Source organism: Tachypleus tridentatus, chromosome 10, assembly GCF_004210375.1.
Source record: "Tachypleus tridentatus isolate NWPU-2018 chromosome 10, ASM421037v1, whole genome shotgun sequence".
Classification (NCBI taxonomy): Eukaryota; Metazoa; Arthropoda; class Merostomata; order Xiphosura; family Limulidae; genus Tachypleus; species Tachypleus tridentatus.
This window is the reverse complement of record NC_134834.1, coordinates 84,012,894-84,036,911: the sequence shown is the minus strand read 5'-3', so window position 1 is coordinate 84,036,911 and position 24,018 is coordinate 84,012,894. Positions and strand designations below refer to the sequence as shown.

At 34.3% G+C, this 24,018-nt stretch overlaps 1 protein-coding gene across 1 annotated transcript in view; it reads right to left on the bottom strand.

The window, feature by feature from the left end:
• The window catches only part of LOC143229749 (signal-induced proliferation-associated 1-like protein 2), a 67,215-nt gene that overhangs the window by 18,837 nt on the left and 24,360 nt on the right, over positions 1-24,018 (bottom strand). The window contains 1 exon segment of the mRNA XM_076462505.1: positions 2,034-3,566. Coding sequence (XP_076318620.1) covers positions 2,034-3,411 — 1,378 coding nt within the window. The 5' untranslated portion in view covers positions 3,412-3,566.

Genomic DNA, 24,018 nt, shown 5'->3' with positions numbered 1-24,018 from the left:
TGACAGATTTAAAATTCTAAACGTTTCCTAGTGTTGTTGTCACAGGTATTTTCCTTCTTAAATTATACCTTTTGTTTACCATTGTGATTGCAAAGACCCTTTTAATACTATGTAATACACACATTTCCCATGTTCAAAACGACCATTCCCTTCTTAATTAGTAGTATAATGCTTTCAAAATGTAATTTCCAAAAAAAAATTAAAAAAAATTATAGTTAAGCAAATAATCATAACTCCTTAAGCATATACTCTTAGCAAAGTGTAGTATGAAACTAAATCAGTATGAAAAAAACTTTGAATAACACCTTGAATGCACATCTATCATAAAGTTCTCAACCTCTTGTGTCTTTAAGCTTTGAACATTTCAGAGCTATTTCAACAGAAAAGATTTTATTTTTATTTCAGTAAAAGCATCTTTCCACATTATAGATTTTATAGTAAAACAATCATTAATTCAGTTCTCCAACTATACTTTACCCATTCTGTAAACTGTTTACAATTGCAGCTCAACTTAACATTAACTCTTAGTATCTGTTGTATAAACTACACTCTAATGGTTAACTTTAACTTTTGCAGACACTGGATAAAACTAACTACACTGTCTTCTTCTAAGAAAAAAAAGAGTTACAATTTATAAATTCCATACACAATAATCATATATGAAAAAAACTTTACAAAACGTATGCTCAGTGCTTCCTACTTATATCAGACTTTACTGTTTTTATGAAGATAGTTCTTTAAACAACATAATTAAAAATTGTGTTGCAAATTTCAGTACTATTTTTCATGATATTATTATTGTTAGATAACTTAGACCAGGTATGTAAGTGTACAATTATCACACCAACTATAAGGGCCTATTTATTTAGTACTTGCAATACAGAACTAAACACCAAGTATGAATTCATATAACATATATTCTGCTTATACTAAGTAGATACATACAAAACTGAAATCCATTCTCATGCCATGTCTAATGCTACAAGCCTCAGTTTTTACTTTACTGATTGTTAAATAGGGAAATAACAGAACTATTGAGCTTCATTAACAACTAGCTTGTAAGATTCAGAATTTTCAATCTGCTAATTCTTTTCATTAATTGCACAATCAAGTAGTTAGCAAAAGAAATTTAGATTGGTCCATGAATCCACATTACCACATTACAGTTGTGCCCAATCTCAATTTTAAATTCTTCACATGACAAAGTACCACTTTTAAGACCTCTGGAATTTCAAACAAACACCGGCTTCCTTCTAGCTGGTAAATACTAAACAAACAACTAGTGCATGTTGTTCTTAGGTTAAAATTAACACAAGTAATTTCTGCTACACAAGTATGAATAATGGAAGTTGTCATACTATCCATTCAATTTCTGTATTCTTTAACAGGTAAAAAACAACCTGCTTATAACTTTGAACTCATTCACTGCCACATTTATAAGCAACTCTCAAAGTCCAAGGTTTATTTTTATATAGGTAATAAAAAATGAAAACACATGTTAATATACAATTACTTATCTGAACTTTGAAACTAGTAAACTTTAGTATTTTGAAGGGCAATAACCTTTCTTGAAAGTTGTGTAAAATTTCAAACTTGCTAATGGTTAATATTTTCCAAGCTCGAAACAAAAGTTATGTAGCGTATCCCACATATACACCCATGCCAATGAGAGAATAAATACAAATTTTCAGTGACTTGTTGGTTTTAATTACTAAATTTCAGTATTTGTAATGTAATTCCTCAAATGTTTATTTTTAATGTTTCATACAAACTACCAGAAACAACAAATGGAATATTTCTGAATATCTCAGAGAGCAAGTAACTTTAACCTAATACTGAAAATAATTTTACAACACTTAAATTATCTGAAGTTATATTTTTCACAATTTGGAATTTTATCAATAGCATTTTTCCTCAATATCTTTTTTTCTTGTCTATGTAAACTTGATTTTACTACTACTTTTTCCAAAAGAAAGAAAAAGAAAAAAAAAAGGACCAACACAAAATTAACCAGAAAAACATAAAACCCTCACCTTGATTATGAAAGAAAGTTCTGTAATACATTGCTCCTAAATCTCTGCCATCTAATTGTAAATGTGAACGTTGATATGGGCATATAGGCTGTTTTCCTCTGTGGGCACTAGCATTCTCTAATACAGAAAGTCCACATGCTATGCTAGGTTGGTGTAGTGTTGGTAATGTTTTCCCAACTGATTCTTGGTGCTTTTGTTTTGTTGATGTTATTCTGTTAAGGCTGACAAGTCTTTCTTCTTCTCCTCCTAGTTCATTACGAAAAAAAGGACAACTGAGAACCAAACTGTTGCTTTTGTCATCTCCAGGATCTGGCTCATCGACAGCCACACCTTCTATACAATCATTAGGAGCTCTACTAATCAAAGAAGCTGCTGAAGCACCCGTTGTTGTATTTCTTCTTTTATTTAACAAGTTTCTTAAACATGATGCGTAACTTAAATTAGCAGTGATGCTTTGGCAGTCATAGTGAGCCAAAGCTTTTTTCCGCAACTTATCCTCAAATCTACTTTCTGCATCTAGAGAATTATCTGAACCTTTACTGTTAAATTCAGCAGCAATTTCAGATTTCCCTCGCAACTTTTTAAAAAGGGAGGGCTCACTGCCAAGCAACTTTTTTTTTTCAGTTTTTTTGTCTTTAACCTCCCAAAATTTGTGTAATTTGGTTTTCAATCTAGGGCTTTGAGAATCTTCAAAGCTTTCTGGTCCATTAGCTAAAGCATTGGATGCATTCTGTGTAGCTGGTGCTGGATCAACTTTACCTCTCAAATACTCATGAATTTTGGCAGGTCCTGGGCTACGTTGATCAATATGATCAGATTTGTACTCCTTGAGCATTGCAAAAAAACTTTGAGTTTCTCCAGTTGTACTTATCACATCAAGGGAAGAAGCACTCCCATAATCCCGACGAAGAACACCCGTTCTACTGTCTATATTTTCCTCAGCGTGTTCGAGGTCTAAACTACTATTACTGCGATATATTCCAACACGACTAGCAGAGCCCATATGGTTTGTAGCTCCTGAAACATTTTCTCCTGAAACTCGATTTGCACGCTCACTGTGTGTTCTATGTGGACGGTCATTACGTGGATAAGGAGGAGGAAGAGGCCTATCAACACTCTGTGGAGTAGGATGACCATTAGAAGGAAGTCTAATGGCAGGTAATCCAAGAGAAAGTGGTACGTTCACTCCATTCACTATACCATTTAAGCGAGTCATACTTCCACTTTTGTATAAAGTGCCTTCTTGTATGCCACGTTGATGAGACTGGGGTACACAATTGTTATAATATTCAATCGTACGTGCTCGCAAAACGTCCGAGGTAAGACCATTTCCAATTGAGGACCCATTGCTTTCTCTTTTCCTAGCAACTTGGGCCATGTTGTAGTTTCAACTTCTTGGCTACCTCTGACAAACTGCATAAAAAAGAGCTTGACATATACATAAAAACTTCTGTGTTAGTACAAAAGTCTTCATGGTATATGTACTAACCACTAGCAGGAATCACTAAAAATAATGTGGGGTTGACTGACCATCTGGAAAATAGAAAAAAAAAAGAAGGAAGGTTTACTAAAGAAAATGACATTTTGAATGGAATATTTTTCTTTCAAGAAAACTTTCTGGTAGCTTCAAACAAGTGCATGCATGCATAACATTTCTATATATTACTTGGAGGTCTAATGTAACATCACTAAGGACAGGAAACAGAGAAATAAGTAAACCACCATACAAACAATACAACTTCAACTGCTCTATAATCTCTCTCTCTTTAGATATTCATTAAAATGGTCTCTTACCTTTAGAAGTGTTAAAATCAAAGAGCAAGAATGAGCTTTTTTAATTACTGAAAAAGTCTAAGACAGCACATGCCATGAAATTATTAAGCAGATTGATGCTACATATTACTACAAAACTCTTAATTTATATAGTTTGGCATCAACTTCAAAATGTTTATTTTAGCATGATAAAAGTTTTAGGAACTTGTATATAGTATGCATTTTAGTTATTGGTTATACTTATTTCAACAAGCTCTTAAATACACTACCCAACTGAAAATAACCTGCAGTAAAAGGCTTTTAATCTAGTACAGCAAAAAAAAAAAAATGTTCATGCTCCGTTAACTTTTTAGGATAATGTACAAGTATTTCAAAATATTTATAAAACATATTAATTTGCACTTTTATTATTTATTAAAATGTTTTTGCATTCTTTTTTTCTTAACCTGGTTGCATCTATTATTAAATACTACTCTTCAAGAACTAAAGGTAAAGAAAACCACAAAGGAAATCCCGAGCTCCTGTACTATACAATTTTCAGAACTTGATTTTGACAGGCCTTAATTACAAAGCCACAGGGCCCTAAAAATTTCTAATTTTAGAAAGATTTTTTTTTTCTTAAACATACCATTTGAATGTATTACAGTACAAAAAAGGATGTTTATAAACTTGCTCTTATCAGGATTTCAGCCTAGAACTTCAGCTCACACATTATAATAAGACAAATGATTCACAAAGATCTATTGTTTAGGGCCTAAGTGCACAATTACCTAGATTGGTCATAACAATCAATGTCTAACCTTTAATTTTAGAGTGTTTTGACTAGATGAAGGGGTTCATAAGATCAAATGGGCACACACAACAGATAACAGGCCTTATAACTATGTACTTAACAACAGTCTTACCCCTAAATGTTATTATAAGTTATAACAGCCTGGAATTCAAACATGAATATTGCACTCCACATTGAAAATTTTACAAGTTAACTTGGTATTATACCTTAACTTGCCCTTATTAATCTTCTAGTTTCAAATCATAAAACTTTAATTATCTACAAGTTCTTAAAAAAATATTACATTAATAATAAACAATTTTCTTATATAAATAATTTGTGAGTTCCTACTACAGCAGAACAATTAAGAATAACAATCAATAAATAGCATAAAGATAATTGACATTATTAAGTAAAAACTAGTTATGACTCATGAGTAATTACAGAGAGGTCACTTTAATATTTAAATTTTTTTGCTATATCTTATGCAAAAAGTCATTTTACTTTAACAGTTCGCTAGAGAAATATTATATAAATACTTATTAAAGTACACAGACAGTTGCTGAAGTTTCAGCTGATTTACGCAGGAAATGTGATAAATAATTTTAAAACTGTTTGAATATATTTTCTTAAAGAATAAATGATAATAGCCTTACTTGTGAGAAAATACTGTTAATGCCATTATCTTGTTAATGGATAAGCTCTTGCAAATCTATTTTCATTATACTTGTTGCAGATAGCCCTTGTATCACTTTGCACAAAATCCAAAAAACAAACAAACAAATTGTATTCCATTTCCATGTATATCACTTTTTGTAGTTTATATCATGTTTTCTATTAATAACACAAGAACAAGAAGAAGCATGATTTAACTAAAGAATTTTCTTATTTTACAAACTTAATAGGGTTCATTGTTGTATGAGGCAAACCAATAGAAATTTTCTTTACTTTCAAGAAATTGGGATGCCTTACCTTAAGCCACTCTACAGACACCTTACACTGTTATGAAATATCTGATATGCATTTACATTTTGTTTAAAATTATGTGTGTGCAATGTTCTTACAGAAGTAATGACTTAAACTTGTTTAACAATACAAACAACAAAGAATACATTTCTTGAATCTGATGAAATAAAACTTAATAAATAACGAAATTATTGAAAAAATAGCCTTTTACCACTCAAAATTAAAGAGGACAGAGCTCCAAAAATGAACTCAAAATATTTGCAAACTAATACAATGATTATTGGTGTAAAAATTAGTTGTGTTTTTAAACTGTTCATTGAAGATAGGAGGAGGCAGAAGAAAAACGTTCTACAAAGTACAATTGTAAGTGATCTCTAATAAAAACAAGGAAAGTAGATTTCTGCAAAAATACAATATTGAACATTGGCTTTGGTATAACTAATGAATGCTATGATGAAACGTAAGTACAAGTTTTTAATCACTGAATTAGGAAGTTCTAACATATACACATGTAAGAAATAAGAAATAGTACATCGTTTTTAAGGATTATATAACGTTGAGTTATAGAGTAAATATTATTGAGTATAATAGAGTTATAATAGTTATAGAGTAAAGTTTGTAATATTAGGTCTAACATTAAGTTTTCAATCAAAGTAAGATTTATATTTGGTAAAAATGTACAATTATACAGTAAAATTTGTAAGTTAATAGCTGTTTACTTCCTTAAGTCGACACAAAAGTTTTCTCCGATCTCCTCGGTCTGTTAAAAAATTCATGTTTTTAGTTGGTCTCTATTGAACCTTATATATCAACAATATATTAGCTAAACTTCATAATCATGCCTAAATCTACACCATGCTAAAAAAAAAAAAAAAATCACCTGACAAATCAGTGACGTACCAGCACACCTGCTTCAACCCTACCATTACTAACGTTCAACGTACCGAAACAGTGATAATATTAACCAACTTACCTATTATTAGCTATTCAAGTATTTCATGATGTTACGATCGCTAAGAAACAGTTTATCGCTTAAATCTATCTGTTATCTCAAGAAGTTAATACTTGAAAAGGAAACAACTACATAAACAGTCACAATTAAATAAATAGTTTACTACATACAAGTAAATTCTACACATAACTACTAAAACCGCCACAAACTCGAATACTATACAGGTATGGCTATATCGAAAGTACGTAATTTCCTATCACGTGACATAGGTAAGTTAGACACGCAACTAGCTACCTTTCAAAGCACAATCCCACTGTATTTGATGGCGCAATGCATGTTGGGATATTTAACAAAACGACAAAGACCTGCTAACCTCGCTTATCCACTTTCTAGACAACACCCTCTCTCTCCTTCGCTCGTACCGGTACCTAATCTCTTAACTACTGAGTTGCTATGCCCGCCTTGACCTCCACGTTTAGCTAGGGAGTAATGTAACTGGACTCCAAATTGTAGTTATCCAACTTTTTACTGTCCGATGAGATAGGTTTACACCACTTGAGCGCTGAGTTATGCGCCTATAGCTATATTTGACTGCAAAGTAGCAGTACAATAACAAACATGACCCTTACTCTGGAGTTGAATTTCTAAGATTTGGAAGACAATACATACTTTTTAGCACCTGTTATTATTTAGCCCAAATGAATATAACTACATCCTCATCCTAATCCATGTGAATTAGAAATCTGAAATTAATATAAATTAATTACATAGGCTTAATTATTGTGTTTTTTTTTAATTATCTATGTAAATATAATATTACTGTCTATTGTACGTCCACGTAACTACTTCGTGTATACAGATGAATCTTCACCAAAATTAGTACGGAGGTTTATTAGATCCATGCGGGGTACATGAAAATACTCAATTCTGCATTGTGTTTTACGGACCCTCGCTAGTACAGCGGTACGTCTACGGATTTCCAACGCTAAAATCAGGGGTTCGATTCCACTCGGTGGGCTCAGCAGACAGTAGATGGGGCTCTGCTATAAGAAAAACACACACACACGCAAATACGCGTTCTACGACGCGTTTTTTACCACTATTTCACCTCTTGTAGATAATCTTCAGAAAATTTGGTAGAGTGATTCCATAGAGTCCATGGAGAGAGACATGCACATTTTTAGTTTTGCATTTTGCGGTTTGGATGGGCGTTTTTTACCCCTAGCTCATCTCCTGTGGATGAATCTTCAAAATTTGTATGTTTTTTTTTTTTTTATCCATTGGGACATACATGTAAACTTGCCGTTTCATAATTTGTGCTGTGGTTTGGTTCGCTTTGAATTTGGCGCAAAGCTACGCGAGGGCTATCTGCGCTAGCCATCCCTAATTTACCAATGTAAGACTAGAGGGAAGACAGCTAGTCATCACCACCCACCCTTGGGCTACTCTTTTACCAACGAATAGTGGGATTGACCGTCACATTATAACGCCCCCACGGCTGAAATGGCATGTTTGGTGAAACGGGAATTCGAACCCGCGACCCTCAGATTACGAGTCGAACGCCTTAACCCACCTGGCCATTTGTGCTGTGCAATGTTTATGGCCTTTTTTTTTTTTTTTTTACAATTACAAATAAGGGAAGTAACGTTTTAAGTCCGAAGATAACCTGTCATTAATCATAAATTTATATAACTTCCGTCCAATGGACGGATACCTCCAGCTAATCATGTAATAAGAATGAAGAAGAACAAGAAATTCAAACTTTTTATAATGATATTAACTGATATTCCGAGAATTTGTCAGTCAATCATTACATAGATATTGTTATAAACGGAAACGCTATAACACTGTAAAGTTCTGATGACCTATTGGGGAGATATTTAAAATAATACTTCGATGAACAATCCAGTACTAACACCTGTCTAATTACAACGAATTTTACCTCAAGCTGACGTATTAATAAATTTATAAATAAAAAAAAATGTACAAATATACGTTCAAAATAAGACATGCAATAAATATATTATTAATTCAATAGAAATACATTCTTATTTGTCCATACTGCTTAATTTATCAGCATTAACAAAATAAATGATATACAACATTTCATGTTAAATTAATTATAAGGTAACATAACCGTAATAAGCCTAATACATAAGAAATTAAATATCAACAAGAATTACAAAAAATTATAAAATAGTTACATATACATGTTTGGAAACCATCTATAACCTGTTTTAAGCATGTGCATGTCATACATTTGAATAATAAATTGTTCAAACTAATCTTAAAATTCTGAAGGAAAAAACCTGAGAAATGAAAAGAGAGATTGGGGGTTTGTTTGTAGTTAAACACAAAGCTACACAACTGGCTACCTGTGTTCTGCTCACAAGGGGTATTTAAACCCGGTTTCTAATGTTGTATGTCCGTAGACATATAGTTGTGCCACTGCGGAGCAAGAATGAGGGAAAACAAGGAAAACCAAGACAGGCGATATTAAATTATTAAGACAACAAAACTGTGGTATTCTTGAAACGGTTTCTATTGTTAGGTGGATTATTTTTTAGAATTATTCGGCAAAAAAGAACAAGATATATCCATTGAATAATAAATAAAAGGACATAATTTCTTCGGATATAAATCCTAAAGTTTACAAGTTCACCAATTTATATAACTAACCATAGGCCCAACTTTACAAATAAAAAACGAATAAACAGAAAATCTACTTCCTTGATAGTTTCTCGTTTTTTGTGGCAAACATCAACAAAGTGAATAGGTTCTGCATTCATTAGTCCTTAACTAACAATCAGACGCCTTTGCTAACTGTAGCACAGACTTTATACATGCTCAAACTGCTCTAAGCCAACAGCTGATCACGTGCCGCAAAACGTCCCTTCATACAAACAGCAATAAAAACATAAATTAAAAACACATCATACAAAACAGCGACTTCTCTGAAACGTGAAGACCTTACGGCACAAAAACAACAACAAGGATATACTACTTAGATTTTCATAATTAACCAAAAGGTTATGCTTTACAATTTAACAGCAATAATATTATTAAATACAGACATTAATGCCATTAACCTATTAGTGAAATTAAAAAAAAAGCACGATAAAAATTTGATTAATAAATTCTTCAACAGCTATTTTTACACCGTCCAATTAAAATATCGCTTTAGCGCTGTATATGGTATGAAGACAACTTCTTGTCATGTAGCATTACTCACTAACTTGTCAGTTGTCTTCAAACAGACCATGGAGGTAGTGCAACAGTTGTTCTGCCTTTGGTGATATAATGGTCTCGACAGAACCACGAGATTTTCAGAAGGTTGGTGTACCTCCAATAAAGTCTTCTTTGAAGCTAGCCAGTTGATCTTTTTCTCGCCAACATATTCTACAGAATCACGGTAGATGACCTTCAGTCTAGATCACATGTCTTTACGTATTCGACAAACATCATTAGTCCTTCTGATGGCTGGGCAGGATCCTTTTCAGTATTTATTTAACTTTGAATATCGACCTCTCTTTCGGCGAAGATTGTACAGCCATTCCATGTCATCACCAAGAAATCCAGTCTTATCTGAACTTACGTCACAAAGACTTTTCATTCTGTCACAGGCTGACTTAACTCTTTCTTAGATAGGGCTATCTATAGCAGCAATGGTGTTCGTTAGTGTTACTGGATATTCTATTAGACGCTGTTGACTGATGATCTTCAGAGTGACACTAGTGAATGACCAATGGCACAGTTTTCTTCCAAACATCACTGACGTCACTGTGTTGTCTTAATCTTTATGTATCATTGCTCCGTAGTTCGTGGGTAGGTACAAATATTGATTCCTTGTTCTCCGACTTCAAGTCACATAACTGATCGATTTTAAAATTCACAGTTGTATCTTTCCATTGTTCCTTCAGAGAAAGAGACTGTTCTCCTGGACTTCTTTTATTCGAAGACATTTACAATTAAAAACAATTATTAAATCTGTTTGTCCAACAGAGAGTAAACATCTAGGAGCAGCAGTAGTAGAAACAAAACCAGATTTAACAAAACAAAATAACCAAATAATCCAAATAAACGGACGTCTCAGCTGCTGATATAAAACAAAACTTACTAAAATGGAATGATTACTAAAGAATCTATTTTCTTTAGCAAATGGTTAAACATCTGGCGGTAGAACCAAAACCAGGTTTTGCCCTATCAAGTTGTAGGAAAATTAAGATAGACAACACTTTTTCTTTCCATTTTGTAACATTTTCAATTATTATGTAACAATTCATATTTTTGTTTGTACTTTAGTAACTTAATATTTATAAGGCGTTGCCAGATGGTTAGGGCACTAGACTCGTAATCCGAGGGCCGCGGGTTCGAATCCCTGTCGCACCAAACATGCTCACCCTTTCAACCATGGGAACGTTATAATGTTACGGTTAATTCCGATGTTTGTTAGTTAAAGGATAGTCCAAGGGTTAGCGGTGGGTGGTGATGACAAACTGCCTTCCTTCTGGCCTTACAATGCTAAAGTAGGGATGGCTAGCGCAGATAGCCCCCGTGTAGCTATGCTCAAAGTTTAAAAAAGAAGCAAAACAATATTCACAAAGAATAAGTGTATTTAAACAGGAATACCGGGAAACATCAATATTTAATCATTTTTCTGTCGACTCCTTAGGCCCAGCAGAAAGAGTAAACCAGGTGATTCGTAATTCTTCGTACAAGTAAACAGTCCTATTCCAAAAAATACGGTTGGAAAGACGTTTTTACCATAGTAGGCAATGAAAACTTAATACCACACTAGACTTCCGGAGTAGAAACCAGGTGTAGTGGTATCGTCATTTTTAGAAGTACTTGTGGCTACTATAAACTGAATGAAGCCTGAACTTATAAATACAGTGTTTATATTAACAATTCCACTTTAAAAAAGAACATGATGAAATTACGTTTGAAAATAACCAAAATAAATTTGATTTTTTTTTCTCCCAGTATAAAAATAACATTCTTCATAAAGCCTAAATATTAGGACATTATACCCAAAACCGTCCACAATATAATAAACTATTTTGGCGTACGTAGTAATTCACCAGGCGTTCACTCTCTATAGGCTACGCAAAAATCATAAATTAGATTGTCAAGTTCAATCTTTTTTCTTTGTCTGTTGAAACTTGCAGTTAATCTAACGAAAACTTGTTCCTATTGTTAAACATTTCTAAAATTATTTCATTCTTCCTTCCGAAATTTCAATTAAACCTCCTAGGATAATCATTATGTTATGGTTTATCTAACCATAGATTCCCTGTATACTAATATTAAAACTATCCTACGAACTTCCTCCTGCCCTTTTCCAAAACAAGCTGACTTTCCCTCGTGGATTCAACAGAAAATAATTCAACGAACTTCTCACCCGCGCCGTGAAGTTGAATAATTTCGTTTTCACGACGTACTTTAAGACCAAATACACACGATCGTCACAAGTTCCCCTTTAAAACCAACCTTGCCAATAGCTTCTTTGTTATCACAAGCACTTATGGTCAGACAAGTGCCCACCTGATTTCAATACAGTGTAATTTACAGAGGCGTTACACCGCCATGTCCTTTTTGAAGAAATGTTTATCTTTGTTCTAGTTACACCCATCTACACGAAGAAATTACGTTCACGCATAAGCGTTTTAAACAAAATAGCAAACCATTCAACTTTAAAACTAACGTCACACGTAATTACATTAACAACAAATTTAAGCCTGGTACCAAACAATGTACCATCTTTAAATTTCGTCACGTTATATGTCACGTTCATAGATTCTCAAAAATATACAGACTAAAAACAAATATATAGTTTGATAATAAACTTATACCCTCAGATTCGACGCAGATTTACCTGTACATACTTTCCAAATTAAAAACTTCTTTCGGTATAAGGGCCAACAATCTTTCATTTTCAGTTCATATACAAAGGTGGTGACTGTGAGGTCACATATAATGGCAAAACTGAAACCTAGAGTAAATGAGAACTTAGAGGTATCAAAGACAACCGGTTTTCATTTAGTCAAATTTTCTTAATCGACAGTTCCATTATATAAACCACAGGCTACAATATATCAGTTATAATTTTTCCGTCACCACATATCTACAAATCTTGTACTTGCCATTAAACAAAGCCATTTAAATGTAAAAAATCATCCCGATTTAACAAACCAACACACATTCTTTCAATTAAAACTGTTGTAATCAGTATAATGATTGTTTGTTTGTTTGGAAATTTCGCACAAAGCTACTCGAGGGCTATCTGTGCTAGCCGTCCCTAATTTAGCAGTGTAAGACTAGAGGGAAGGCAGCTAGTCATCACCACCCACCGCCAACTCTTGGGCTACTCTTTACCAACGAATAGTGGGATTGACTGTCACATTATACACCCCCACGGCTGGGAGGGCGAGCATGTTTGGCGTATAATGACAAACATATGTATTTCACGTGCACTAAGTCGTGACTGGTGTATTCATAGTTTATTTTCTTGTTTGTGCTTTTATTTACACTTGATCGTGTTTGCCCTACTGCATTCTAATGTTAATGTTTTGGTAGTATTAATTAATTTACTTCATGGTTTGCATGTTTTAATTCTACTGATCATTATTTCCTAGTGTTTTCCAATATGATTAATAATTTACTTAATTTGTACCGATACAGAAGATTAAGTTCATTAAACTAAAATGATACTGGTGCCTCACCACGTCCGGTTATGCTCTGTTTGACGACCATGGTAATAGATCCGCAATGTACTTCCGTTGTAAGGCTGTCATGTCAAAAACACGCTTCTCCCTGATGCCTTCCACAATCCATCAAATGCGCGAAAAAGACGGTTTCATTGATCCCGTTTGAGCAATTCAGTCGCATAGAAATCCATAGGCGCTGCATTATACTAAACAGCACGAATACTCTGTTCATTCCCCAGTAATGTTAGGTATGGGAGAGTTGAGCGGAAAATATGATTTGAAGCCTTATCTTGGTGAATCCATAGCCAACTGGCCTCATTTCTAGATAGAAATCTTGACTATGTTGAACATTACTGCCTCAGGCAAGTGGGAATCCTCCCCACACACACACATTAAGCTACGTGTTTTTGGATTCTTACCTCTCACGAGCTACCAGGAGTATGACTAGGTGCAGGTCTCTTTCTGGATGGTACAAGTGTTCCAAGTTGATCCATATTCCATCGTTTACCAATGTAATTATGTACAAGAGATGTCCACGTCTTGGAAATACTAAATTTCGGATCTGAACATATCTTTATGAATGAGTATCAAAATGTATTGCAAGACTGTTACGTACCCTTAAAAGTGATTCATTTTCGGTGGCCTCTCACTACCTGTCAAAAGCAAACATCAAAATGTGTAGTTGTAATATACAGGGTGTCAGAAAAAGAATATACCAAAAATAAAGTTGAATAACTTATTTGAAACAACAACCGAAATTGAATATAAATACAAGTGATAGGATTTTAAATATTTTGTGGTGTTAATATTTGTTTTGTTTCTTTGGCAAGGTGTTACTGGAAACTGGTATCTACACATGCTACAATAAGTATTTGGCGAGGTGTTACTGGAAACTGGTATCTACACATGCTACAATAAGTATTTGGCGAGGTGTTACTGGAAACTGGTATCTACACATGCTACAATAAGTATTTATTCCACAACTTTGATAAATTCCTGGTTTGTTAAAAAGAGCTACAAGATGGATCACGACCGTACTTTAAAAACAATTTAACAATTGTAACAAACCCAACTTTGCCAAATCATTGGATTCGTAGGAGGAGGACCTATCAAAAGACCCACTCGTTCGCCCAATTTAACCCCTTTAGATTTCCATCTTGGGGTGTTTTTTTTTTTAATTCTACCATAACAAACAGAACGACCTTGAGGAACTGAAACATATGATTCATGATGTCATCCATATTGATGTGTTGGAAAATGTTTTCTCAGAATTTGAACGAAGAATTAGATTAATTATAGCGCATGATGGAAGAGATACAGAAGTCTATTATTTATTCAAAACTTACAAGCCTATGACTTGTCTTTATAATCAAGTTTTATTGTTATCTAAAATAGCAAAAGTTATTCGACGTTTATTTTTGGTATATTTATTTTCAGATACCTTGTACATCTTTCCATCGCAACTGTATATCTACTGTGGTTGCCACAACGCTTACTGATTTCGGTATTCAGCATTGTTTCTTGTTTTTTTTTTATAATCTACTCAGTACCATGCGCGTGCAACAAACGGTGGCGTCTATCCGAGAGTTCGTTTGTTTTCAGTTTGAAAGTTGCGCACGCAAAGTTCAACATTCACTTTCGAAAGGAAGGGAAAACAGGAACGAATAATGTTTATGTCAAATTTTATTTCACAAGCAAGATATCTTGCAATAATAAGATCATCATTCACATTTCAAATTGTGACGTAGCTTACAGAATAAAAATATAGATTTACTGTATGTTATTGTGTAGTGGATCTTAGCACGAGTGAAATGCTCAACAATTACTTTTCATAGTAGATGGTATAAGTAGTTTAGAGCTATGGCTCTGAGTGAAACCAAGAATGCATCACAGTTAATCTTTTTTAATGTCCATGATTTAATGCAAATTCACATATTAACTTAAACGTTTCCCGTAACTGGAAATGGAGTGTTTTACTTGATTAACTTAAAACATTTTTTTGTCACTGGGGACGGGTACTTTTACTTGTGTGTGTCGTACAGACTGTTGGTCTGGGTATTAAAACTTAAAAAAAAAGCGTAAAACAAGTAACGTTTCGACCTTCTAGGTCATCACCAGGTTAAGAATGACATTTTTCACGGCGCATAATAGTCCACAGTGTAGCTTTCCTAAAAGTTTTAACACCTCTTCGAACGATAAAACTAAAAATAATCAAACACTACTGTTAACGATGTTTAGACAAAATTATCATTTTCATTTGCTTGTGTGTCTGTTATAACAATGGTTTCCTGAAGCAACACGTTAGGTTACAAGACGATGTGCATATGATCAAAGACTAATACATAATTTATTTTTAAATGTCATATTACGTGTTGTCTCACAAACTTCATCGAGTATTATTTTGACCGGAATTACTTTATAAATTAGCATTCTCAAAAGTAATACTAATAACAAAAAAGTGGCGCCTTTCAGATTCTTTTGGCGGGAAGCCAAGTTGGAAACAAGCCCTACACATGAGTGGGTGTAGTTATATTAATTTCATACACTTACTCAGCTGGATGGCCACGTTTTAAGGCGAGATGGACTAGTTCGACCGCACACGCAGGCCAATCCCATCAGTTCGGTGTCGTGAACTTGAAGCATTTCGCTTAACAACTTTCCTAATGCTATTTTATTTTAAAAACCCTTAGTTTTAATAACGCTAGAAATAATGATATATTTGGCGGACTACTACACTTTTTAATCTAACCGTTATACAGTAGTTTGTATGTGTTTAATAGTTGTTGGATTTCGCTCAGTTTCTCCAGAGCTATCTATGCTAGAAGTAACATGTTAGAGAGAGGACAGCTAGTCAACACCACTCGCCGCCAACTCTTGGGCTACTCTTTATCAACGAATAATGGGATTGGCTGTAACATTATAACGGTGATGGGATTCGAGCCAGCAACCTAGATTGTGAGTCAAGTGTCTTAACCACCAGGCCACGTTTAACATATATTTAAACGACAGCTGAATGTTCTATATGAACTATGTATAAAACGTGCAACTAGAACTAGTGTGTATGTACACAAAATAAAACACTTTTACATAAACAAGGTGTATTTCAATTGAAAATTAAACACGTATTCGTGTTTTCAAAGTCACATTGGCATATGATGTAACGGTCGAAACTCATTAGGCGATTTATTTTGTTTGTAATTAAGCACAAAGCTACACAATAGGTTATTTGTGCTACGCCCACCACGGGTATCGAAACGCGGTTTCTATAGGTACGAATCCGCCACTGTGGCACTGGGGGTTTGGTTTGTTTTGAATTACGCGCAAAGCTACTCAAGGGCTATCTGCGCTAGCCGTCCCTACTTTAGCAGTATAAGACTAGAGAGAAGCCAGCTAGTTATCACCACCCACCGCCAACTCTTGGGCTACTCTTTTTACCAAAAAATAGTGGGATTGACCGCCAAATTATAACGCCCACACGGCTGAAGGGGCGAGCATGTTTGGGGCGATTGGGATTCGAACCCGTGATCCTCAGATTACGAGTCGAACGCCTTAACCTACTTGGCCATGCCGGGCCACCACTGAGGGGCTAATAAAGTGAATATTGAACCAACGCATTTACAAAACTAGAATTCGCACCTCGAAACACTTGTAAAATACATACAGCCAGCAAGCAAAATATAGAAAAATATCAATACAATTTTAGCTGTACATTTGCAAATGAACTAACTGCGTGTATTTTTATCATAAATATAACAAACCTGATACTTATTAAGAAAAGGTTTGTCGTTGAACAAAATCTCAGCCTGTATATATAATTTTACTCTATTTCTACAGAGTTAAACTCGTTTTAATATTTTTCTCTCCAGCTTTGTTTGTGTATGTGCGTGCGCATGCAGGTATTGCATTTTCCTTTTTGTTTCTGGATCTACGTTCTTGTTAAAACACTGGTTTGCATTTCTCAGTTCCACTTTTACCTTTTCTTTTCTTATGTTTAAATTTAAACATGTTTTTAATGATAAAGCAAATTTCATTGCAATTTTTGTGTGTTATTACCAACAGCAACGTTATTTACATTTGCCGTAGGGTTTTGCTGAACGTAGAACGAGTACATTACAAAACAAACACGTTCTTCTTTGTCACGTCCGGCATTACACAAAGATTCTCACTTCACGAATCTGCTGCCAGTTATGTTAATTATAATATATGAAAAGGAAACTGAGCGTAAAAAATAGCACTTACTTACCTTTGTTAATATTTTATTACAACTATTAAAATAACAAAAATAAAAAGCGTGCGTATAAAAAATGAATCAAACAATGATAGAATGCAAGTATGTCTATCCACGGAAGTCGGACTCACAAAACAGTAGCCATATATCGTCTATGATAATTAACCTGTCTCCTATGACTTACGCCTTTTGTTATTTATTTGTGTAGAACTGTACAATGGTTTGTTTCTGAAGTAATGTTCTGGGGGATTGTCTGTGTAAGCCTTCAGATTTACCATTGAGGTGACATGTTCAATGAGAAGGGTGAATGAAATCTAACTTCATTACGAATTACGTGAGCCCTTTGTGCAAATAAGGTATATAAGGATTAAACTGTCGTAAGTTTAAATATTATCTAATCCAAAATCCCTTTATGTGTGAGATCGGGTTTTAGATATTGTTGGCTTGGATGGGTTCATTCGTTTATTTTGGAATTTCGCGCAAAGTTACATGAGGGCTATCTGCGCTAGTCATCCCTGATTCAGCACTGTAAGACTACAGAGAAGGCATTTAATCATCACCACCCACCGCCAACTCTTTGACTACTCTTAATAACAAATAGTGGGATTGACCGTCACATTATAACGTTCCTACGGCTGACGCATATTTGGTGTGACGTGGATTGGAACCTGCGACCTTCAGATTGAGAGTCGAGCGTCATAACCACCTGACTGACTCGACTATTGTTTTAATAGAGACTTGTACTAGTTTCTTTCTTTTCGTTACAATTACCCTTTACAGAGTCACGTTCATGAATTTTATCCTACGACTGCTGTAAGTTCCGATATTGGGCGACTTTTATTTTACTTAACTTTATATAATTGATGACTTGTCTGTGAAATATTGATGTTCGTGAATAGATGGATTGTGTGGTATTAGAGGTATAACGTTATTTAGCTGTTTATGTTGACTAACAAAAATACCCGCCCTCAAGGCAAATATAACCGGTTATTCCTGCAAGAGACTACTAGGCTTGCGGTCTTTTCTGAAACTATCTAACAGTTCTACAATAATGTTCCTATACCTTTCTTTCAATAATGTTCACAGTCCATGGAAAAAGGATTCTATTCAAATGTAAGTTTTAAAAAAGAGCTAACATCACAGCATTACATTACAGAGTATATTTTACTTAAGTGTTCTTTACAGACAGTTATCAATGAAAGTGCCTTGTTTTTCTGTTGCAACTCCCATAAGATATTTACTACATGAACATAAATTTTCTAAGTGAGAAATTTACCACCCCTCTTCTTGTAATTTTTATTTGGCTAAATCTAGAGTACATTATTTTCATGGAAATTTCAATTGCTTTATTTACTTATTGTTCAGCTATAAAAATATTACCCTGTTGTGACTGGGGCGGTAGTTTTGTGATCCGAGTTTTGGGTGTGTACATCGCAAGTTCTATTGTAACAAGATAGTGTCTGCATTGTTTTACCCTTTCTCTACTGTTCTACGAAATCCACGAATGTATTTTTAACAGCTTCGAAGATAAGATTTACTTCTGGATTGTTTGGTTGGTTACAAATGTATTCGATTGAAGGCTTTCTGTGCTTTTGATTTCTTGTCTCTTTGAACTATTTGGTTATTTCTCGACTTTTTTGGTTGGTTTTTGTGGTTGTGACCGCGCTGCCTCAGTGTAGAGGTATTGTAGTCTGTACAGGTACATTCTTGTGTATCTGGTGTAGGTAATAGTGGTGTTTATTTCTGGATTGTGTGCCTTTATTTCAGTTTGATTTAACTAACTGTGTATATTATACATTCTAATTTTTTTGTCCTCATATTAGAATATCCTTTACAAGTAGCGGTGTGTTGCTCTTGGCAATTACAGGAATGTAGGTTACGATATCTCTTTTGGTATTGTGTTATGATAGTCTCCACTATATTCTACATATAGTGCATGAGATTTAACACTGCACCACCGTGTCCGTATCATTGTCAGTGGTAAAACTAGGTTACGACTACAGTGGATATATTTACTTCTTCCACCCTAAATCTCTGGTACTACAATATAATACCCTCAGTTATTATACTCTGGATGTCTTGTAACTGGTTTGGTTTGAGTTTCGCGCAAAGCTACATGCGGTCTATCTGCGCTAGCCGTCCCTAATTTAGCAGTATAAGACTAAAGGGAAGGCAGCTAGTCATTACCACCCACCGTCAACTCTTGGGCTACTTTTTTACGAACGAATAGTGGGATTGATCGTGACATTATAACTCCCCCACAGCTGAAAGGACAAGCATGTTTGGTGTGACAGGGGTTCGAACTCGCGACTCTCAGATTATGAGTTGAATGGCTTAACCACCTGGCCATGCCAGGCCGTCCTGCAACTGATACTTTTGTCCAGCTTGAGCGCAGGTCAAACTGGTAACTGTATTGGTAGCACTGATAGTAATTTTACAACAAATATTTATTCACTAGTTAGCCAGGCCTCGCATTTTGTTTTACCCGATATTATACCCAAAGTTGAACAAGAACACAACCTGGCTAACTAAAATAATAAATATTTGCTGTAAAATTCCTTAACAATGCTACAAGTGCCGTTACCGATTTGGTCACCAATTTTGATTTAATTCATTCAAGTTGTACACTCAATCCTTTTACTTTTGGTCGCACGTTTTTTCAGACCTAAAGTGTTTTTGATTACATACTCGTCAATACACACCAACAATCTACAGCAAGTAAGAAAGTGACACTCAGTAGCAATCATTATTAGCTTTAGAATCGCAAACCCTATAATTCATAACAGACATGTACTTTACAGAGACAACCATATATATTTTTTAAAATGCATGTCGGTAGTCCTTCTCTAAAACAGTTTATAAAACTTTCTTAATAGTAACGCTATGGAATCTAGATCAACAGCTTCTTATCGTGCGCATGCACTCGGGTTCTATATCAAGCGTAATTATTTAAGCTATTTATTCAAACCAATATATCGTACATTAAAGGAATTGAACAACATTTAGCAAATTTGTGCTTCAAAGTTCACAATGAATAATAATTGTACACCCTTATGATTCGTTTAAAACCTTTACTAGAAACTGCTAATGTAGTGGGTTTGGCCTAACCAATACTTATTCATCCGCACGTCTTTTAATTCTGTAGTTTTACGGCTCCAAATTAGTAGTCTTTAATTTAAAAAACAAAACTAAAAATGATCCAGTTTTACTCGTGCCAAAGTGTAGTGAAAATTTTAGAATGATAGTTCACGACGTTTTGTATATGCATGCGCAAAAATTTTGTCTAATTTGAGAGCTGTTGTTGAATATATTTATAAATTTGACACCTGACTGTAGGTTGTAAAGATGTATCAGCGAACTACAGTCGAAAAAACGTCTATGCTTTTATATCAAACGTTGTTTTTTTTACTTTCTGTACGAAGAAAATTTAAAAAGGGAAAAAGCGAAATAAAAAATTTAAAGTTTTTATATCTTGTGTATTTCTTGATAGATTATCTTGAAATATGGTGTGTGAAGTAGAAACCCCCATTAGAGCACATCCACTGTAAATATGCGAGTTTGTATTACCACAGTCCAAGCTACAGAAGCCCGACATGTCTAGGTAGTTAAGGCATTCGACTCGTAACCTGAGGGTCGCGGGTTCGAATCCCTGTCGCACCAACTATGCTCGCCCTTTCAGCCGTGGGGGCGTTATAATTTAAAGGTCAATCCCACTATTCTTTTAAAAAGAGTAGCCCAAGAGTTGGCGGTGGGTGGTTATGATTAGTTGCCTTCCCTCTGGTTTTACACTACTAAATTAGGGATGGCTCTCGCAGATAGACCTCGTGTAGGTTTGCGCGATATTCGCAAACAAGCTATAGAAATTGGAAAATCGCTTCTGTTAATAAAGCAGTGTCTCCTACAGTTTGGTTTGGCCGCACAACACATTCCTGTGCGTCTTAGTTGTTTGTATATTTTGTTTATTGAATTTCGCGCAAAGCTGCACGAGAGCTATCTGCGCTAGCCGTCCCTAATTCAGCAGTGTAAGACTATAAGAGAAGGCACCTAATCATCACCACTCACCGCTAACTCTTGGACTAATCTTTTACTAACAAATAGTGGGATTGAGCGTTACATTATAGCTCCCCCACAGCTGAAAGGACATGCATGTTTGGTGTGACAGGGGTTCGAACTCGCGACTCACAGATTACGAGTCAAGTGCCTTAACCATCTGGCCATGCTTGGCCGGTCTGGCGTGTCTTGATTAAAATACATAACAACGTGATGAAGATTGTAAGAAGGGGTAACTTACATCATCATGAAAAAATTAGTTAAAATTGTCACCCCTTAAAAAAAATTAAACACGTTTTAGTTCTTTGTACGTTGTTTACAGGAAAAAAGAGACTGCCAGGTCTTACAACAGAAATTAAATACACTAACGTCATAAAAACTACATTCCAAAAGCTCTTTTCTTTAAACCTATTGCTAAAACATTTCTTGGAACAGCACTCGCAGTTATCGGTTTACCACAGAACTGAAAGCGCTATTTGATACGCGAAAAACACGACTCACTCACTCTTCTGTGTTAAATTCCATACGTATCTCAGAACGACTGGTTCGGTATTAACACTTTTACTGATAAGCAGAGAATAACGTTTCGGCCTTCCTAGGTCACCTTCAGGTTAAAAAGAACCTATTAACCTGAATATGACCAAGGAAGGTCGAAACATTGTTCTCTGCTTGTCAATAAGTGTTAATACCCATACCAGCCGTTGTAAGATATATTTTTATTTCAAGTGGATTTCTCGTGATCAAGAATAAATTCCATAGGTTAAAACTACACATATACACACAAATACCCATAAACAAAAGTATTACAAAAACCTGATAACAGAGCATATTTCTGATCCACATCTTACTCAAAGTGATACGTATAATTTTGTCTTACATTTTCATTGGTAAATGTTTTATTTGTTGTTGTTTTTTTTTAAGGAGAGGAGAATATTTAGTCCCGTTTCTGAAATCAATTCGATCATGTTGTTTCTGCATATGTTTGAAGACTTCCATCGCATCACGTTTGACGAATCTAATTCTATACATTCTATAAATAACAGAATCAATAAATAAGATACGGGGTTATGTGTCTCTCCCCTACAGGATTCAGAAAGTTTCAGAAATAAGTAATACAAGATATATTGCAGAAGTTATCTATCACACGTTTGGTTAGACTGTATACGTAAATAATTAGTTTTTCTCCAACTAAAAATCAATACTGAATAAAAAAAAATACGAAAGTGGAAGTAAAAAAAACAAAAAACTTCTAAAACAAGTGTAGTGTACGACACTTGAAAAAGATGATGACGCCCCTCAAATAACTTGTGGTTGATTAGTTTTTATCTGTAATCTGATGTCTGAAGTTTTGGTGAGATTGATATTAAGACAAGTATTGCGGCTACTTCTGCAATTCTACCGATAGAACCACTGTTATATATTTATAGTTTTAACAAATGTATACAGTAATCATACACGGCTCTGCTTCAGAATAATCTAGCATACTAAATAACGAACACCTAAATATTTAGGGAACAAATGAATCCAAGACAACGTCTCACGTCCATGATTACTGACTTTGGCTTTAAAACAAACTTTCGATGTTGCATTTCTATTAATAAATAATTTTTTGCAAAAAATTGACGTTACTTTAATAAAGCAAAAGATAAATATTTTGTGCAAAATTACAAGACTTGAAAGCGGTATTCAAATGAGGTCGACCACCAAAATTTCTCTAATTTTCTATAAATACTACGATTTTTTTTGAACGATGTTTTAATTGCTCCAAGTTTTATTTACGTGGATAGAATCTTCACATTTGTGTTGTGTTCAAACTTCGCGTTTTCATATATATTTTGTATTTTAATTATTTGTAGTCTACTCTAATGAACTGAAAAATGTTATTGACAACTGTTTTGTCAAAATTAAACCATTTCTTTCTAATGTGGCGCCAATTTTATGCAACAATGTGTAAGTTCTCATTGTATGCGTGAATGTGTGTTATAGCAAAGCCACATCGGGCTATCTTCTGAGTCTACCGAGGGAAACCGAACCCCTAATATTAGCGTTGTAAATCTGTTGGCTTACTGCTGTACCAGGCGCCTTACCAAAGGTAATTCTAACCTGGAAACAAACACTCTTTAAAGTAATTTTTCCGGACATAATTCAGTTCTCACTTCCAAACAAACAAACCTAAAATTACAAACAAACTTTTAAAATGTATTTAAAAAACAGTAATAAAAATTAATAAAATTGGTGGACTATATAAAAATATTTGGTGAGAATTGTTCGTATACAAAAACAAACAAGTAGGTCAAGCAACACACGTCATTATTTGTAGTTACATATTTTTTTACGTTAAGCTCCGAGGTTTTTTGCAAGAAAAGTGAAACGACTGAATATATAATATTAGCATATAATTCCTTTCCTTATAGGAAGTTACGAAACATTTAAAGTTTGATATAAAACTGTTCATTTGTTCTTTGTTTTCCTAAACAAACTCATGCTAAATAATAACTTAAACGTAGTACAAGTGGTATAAATTCAAGAAAATAAAA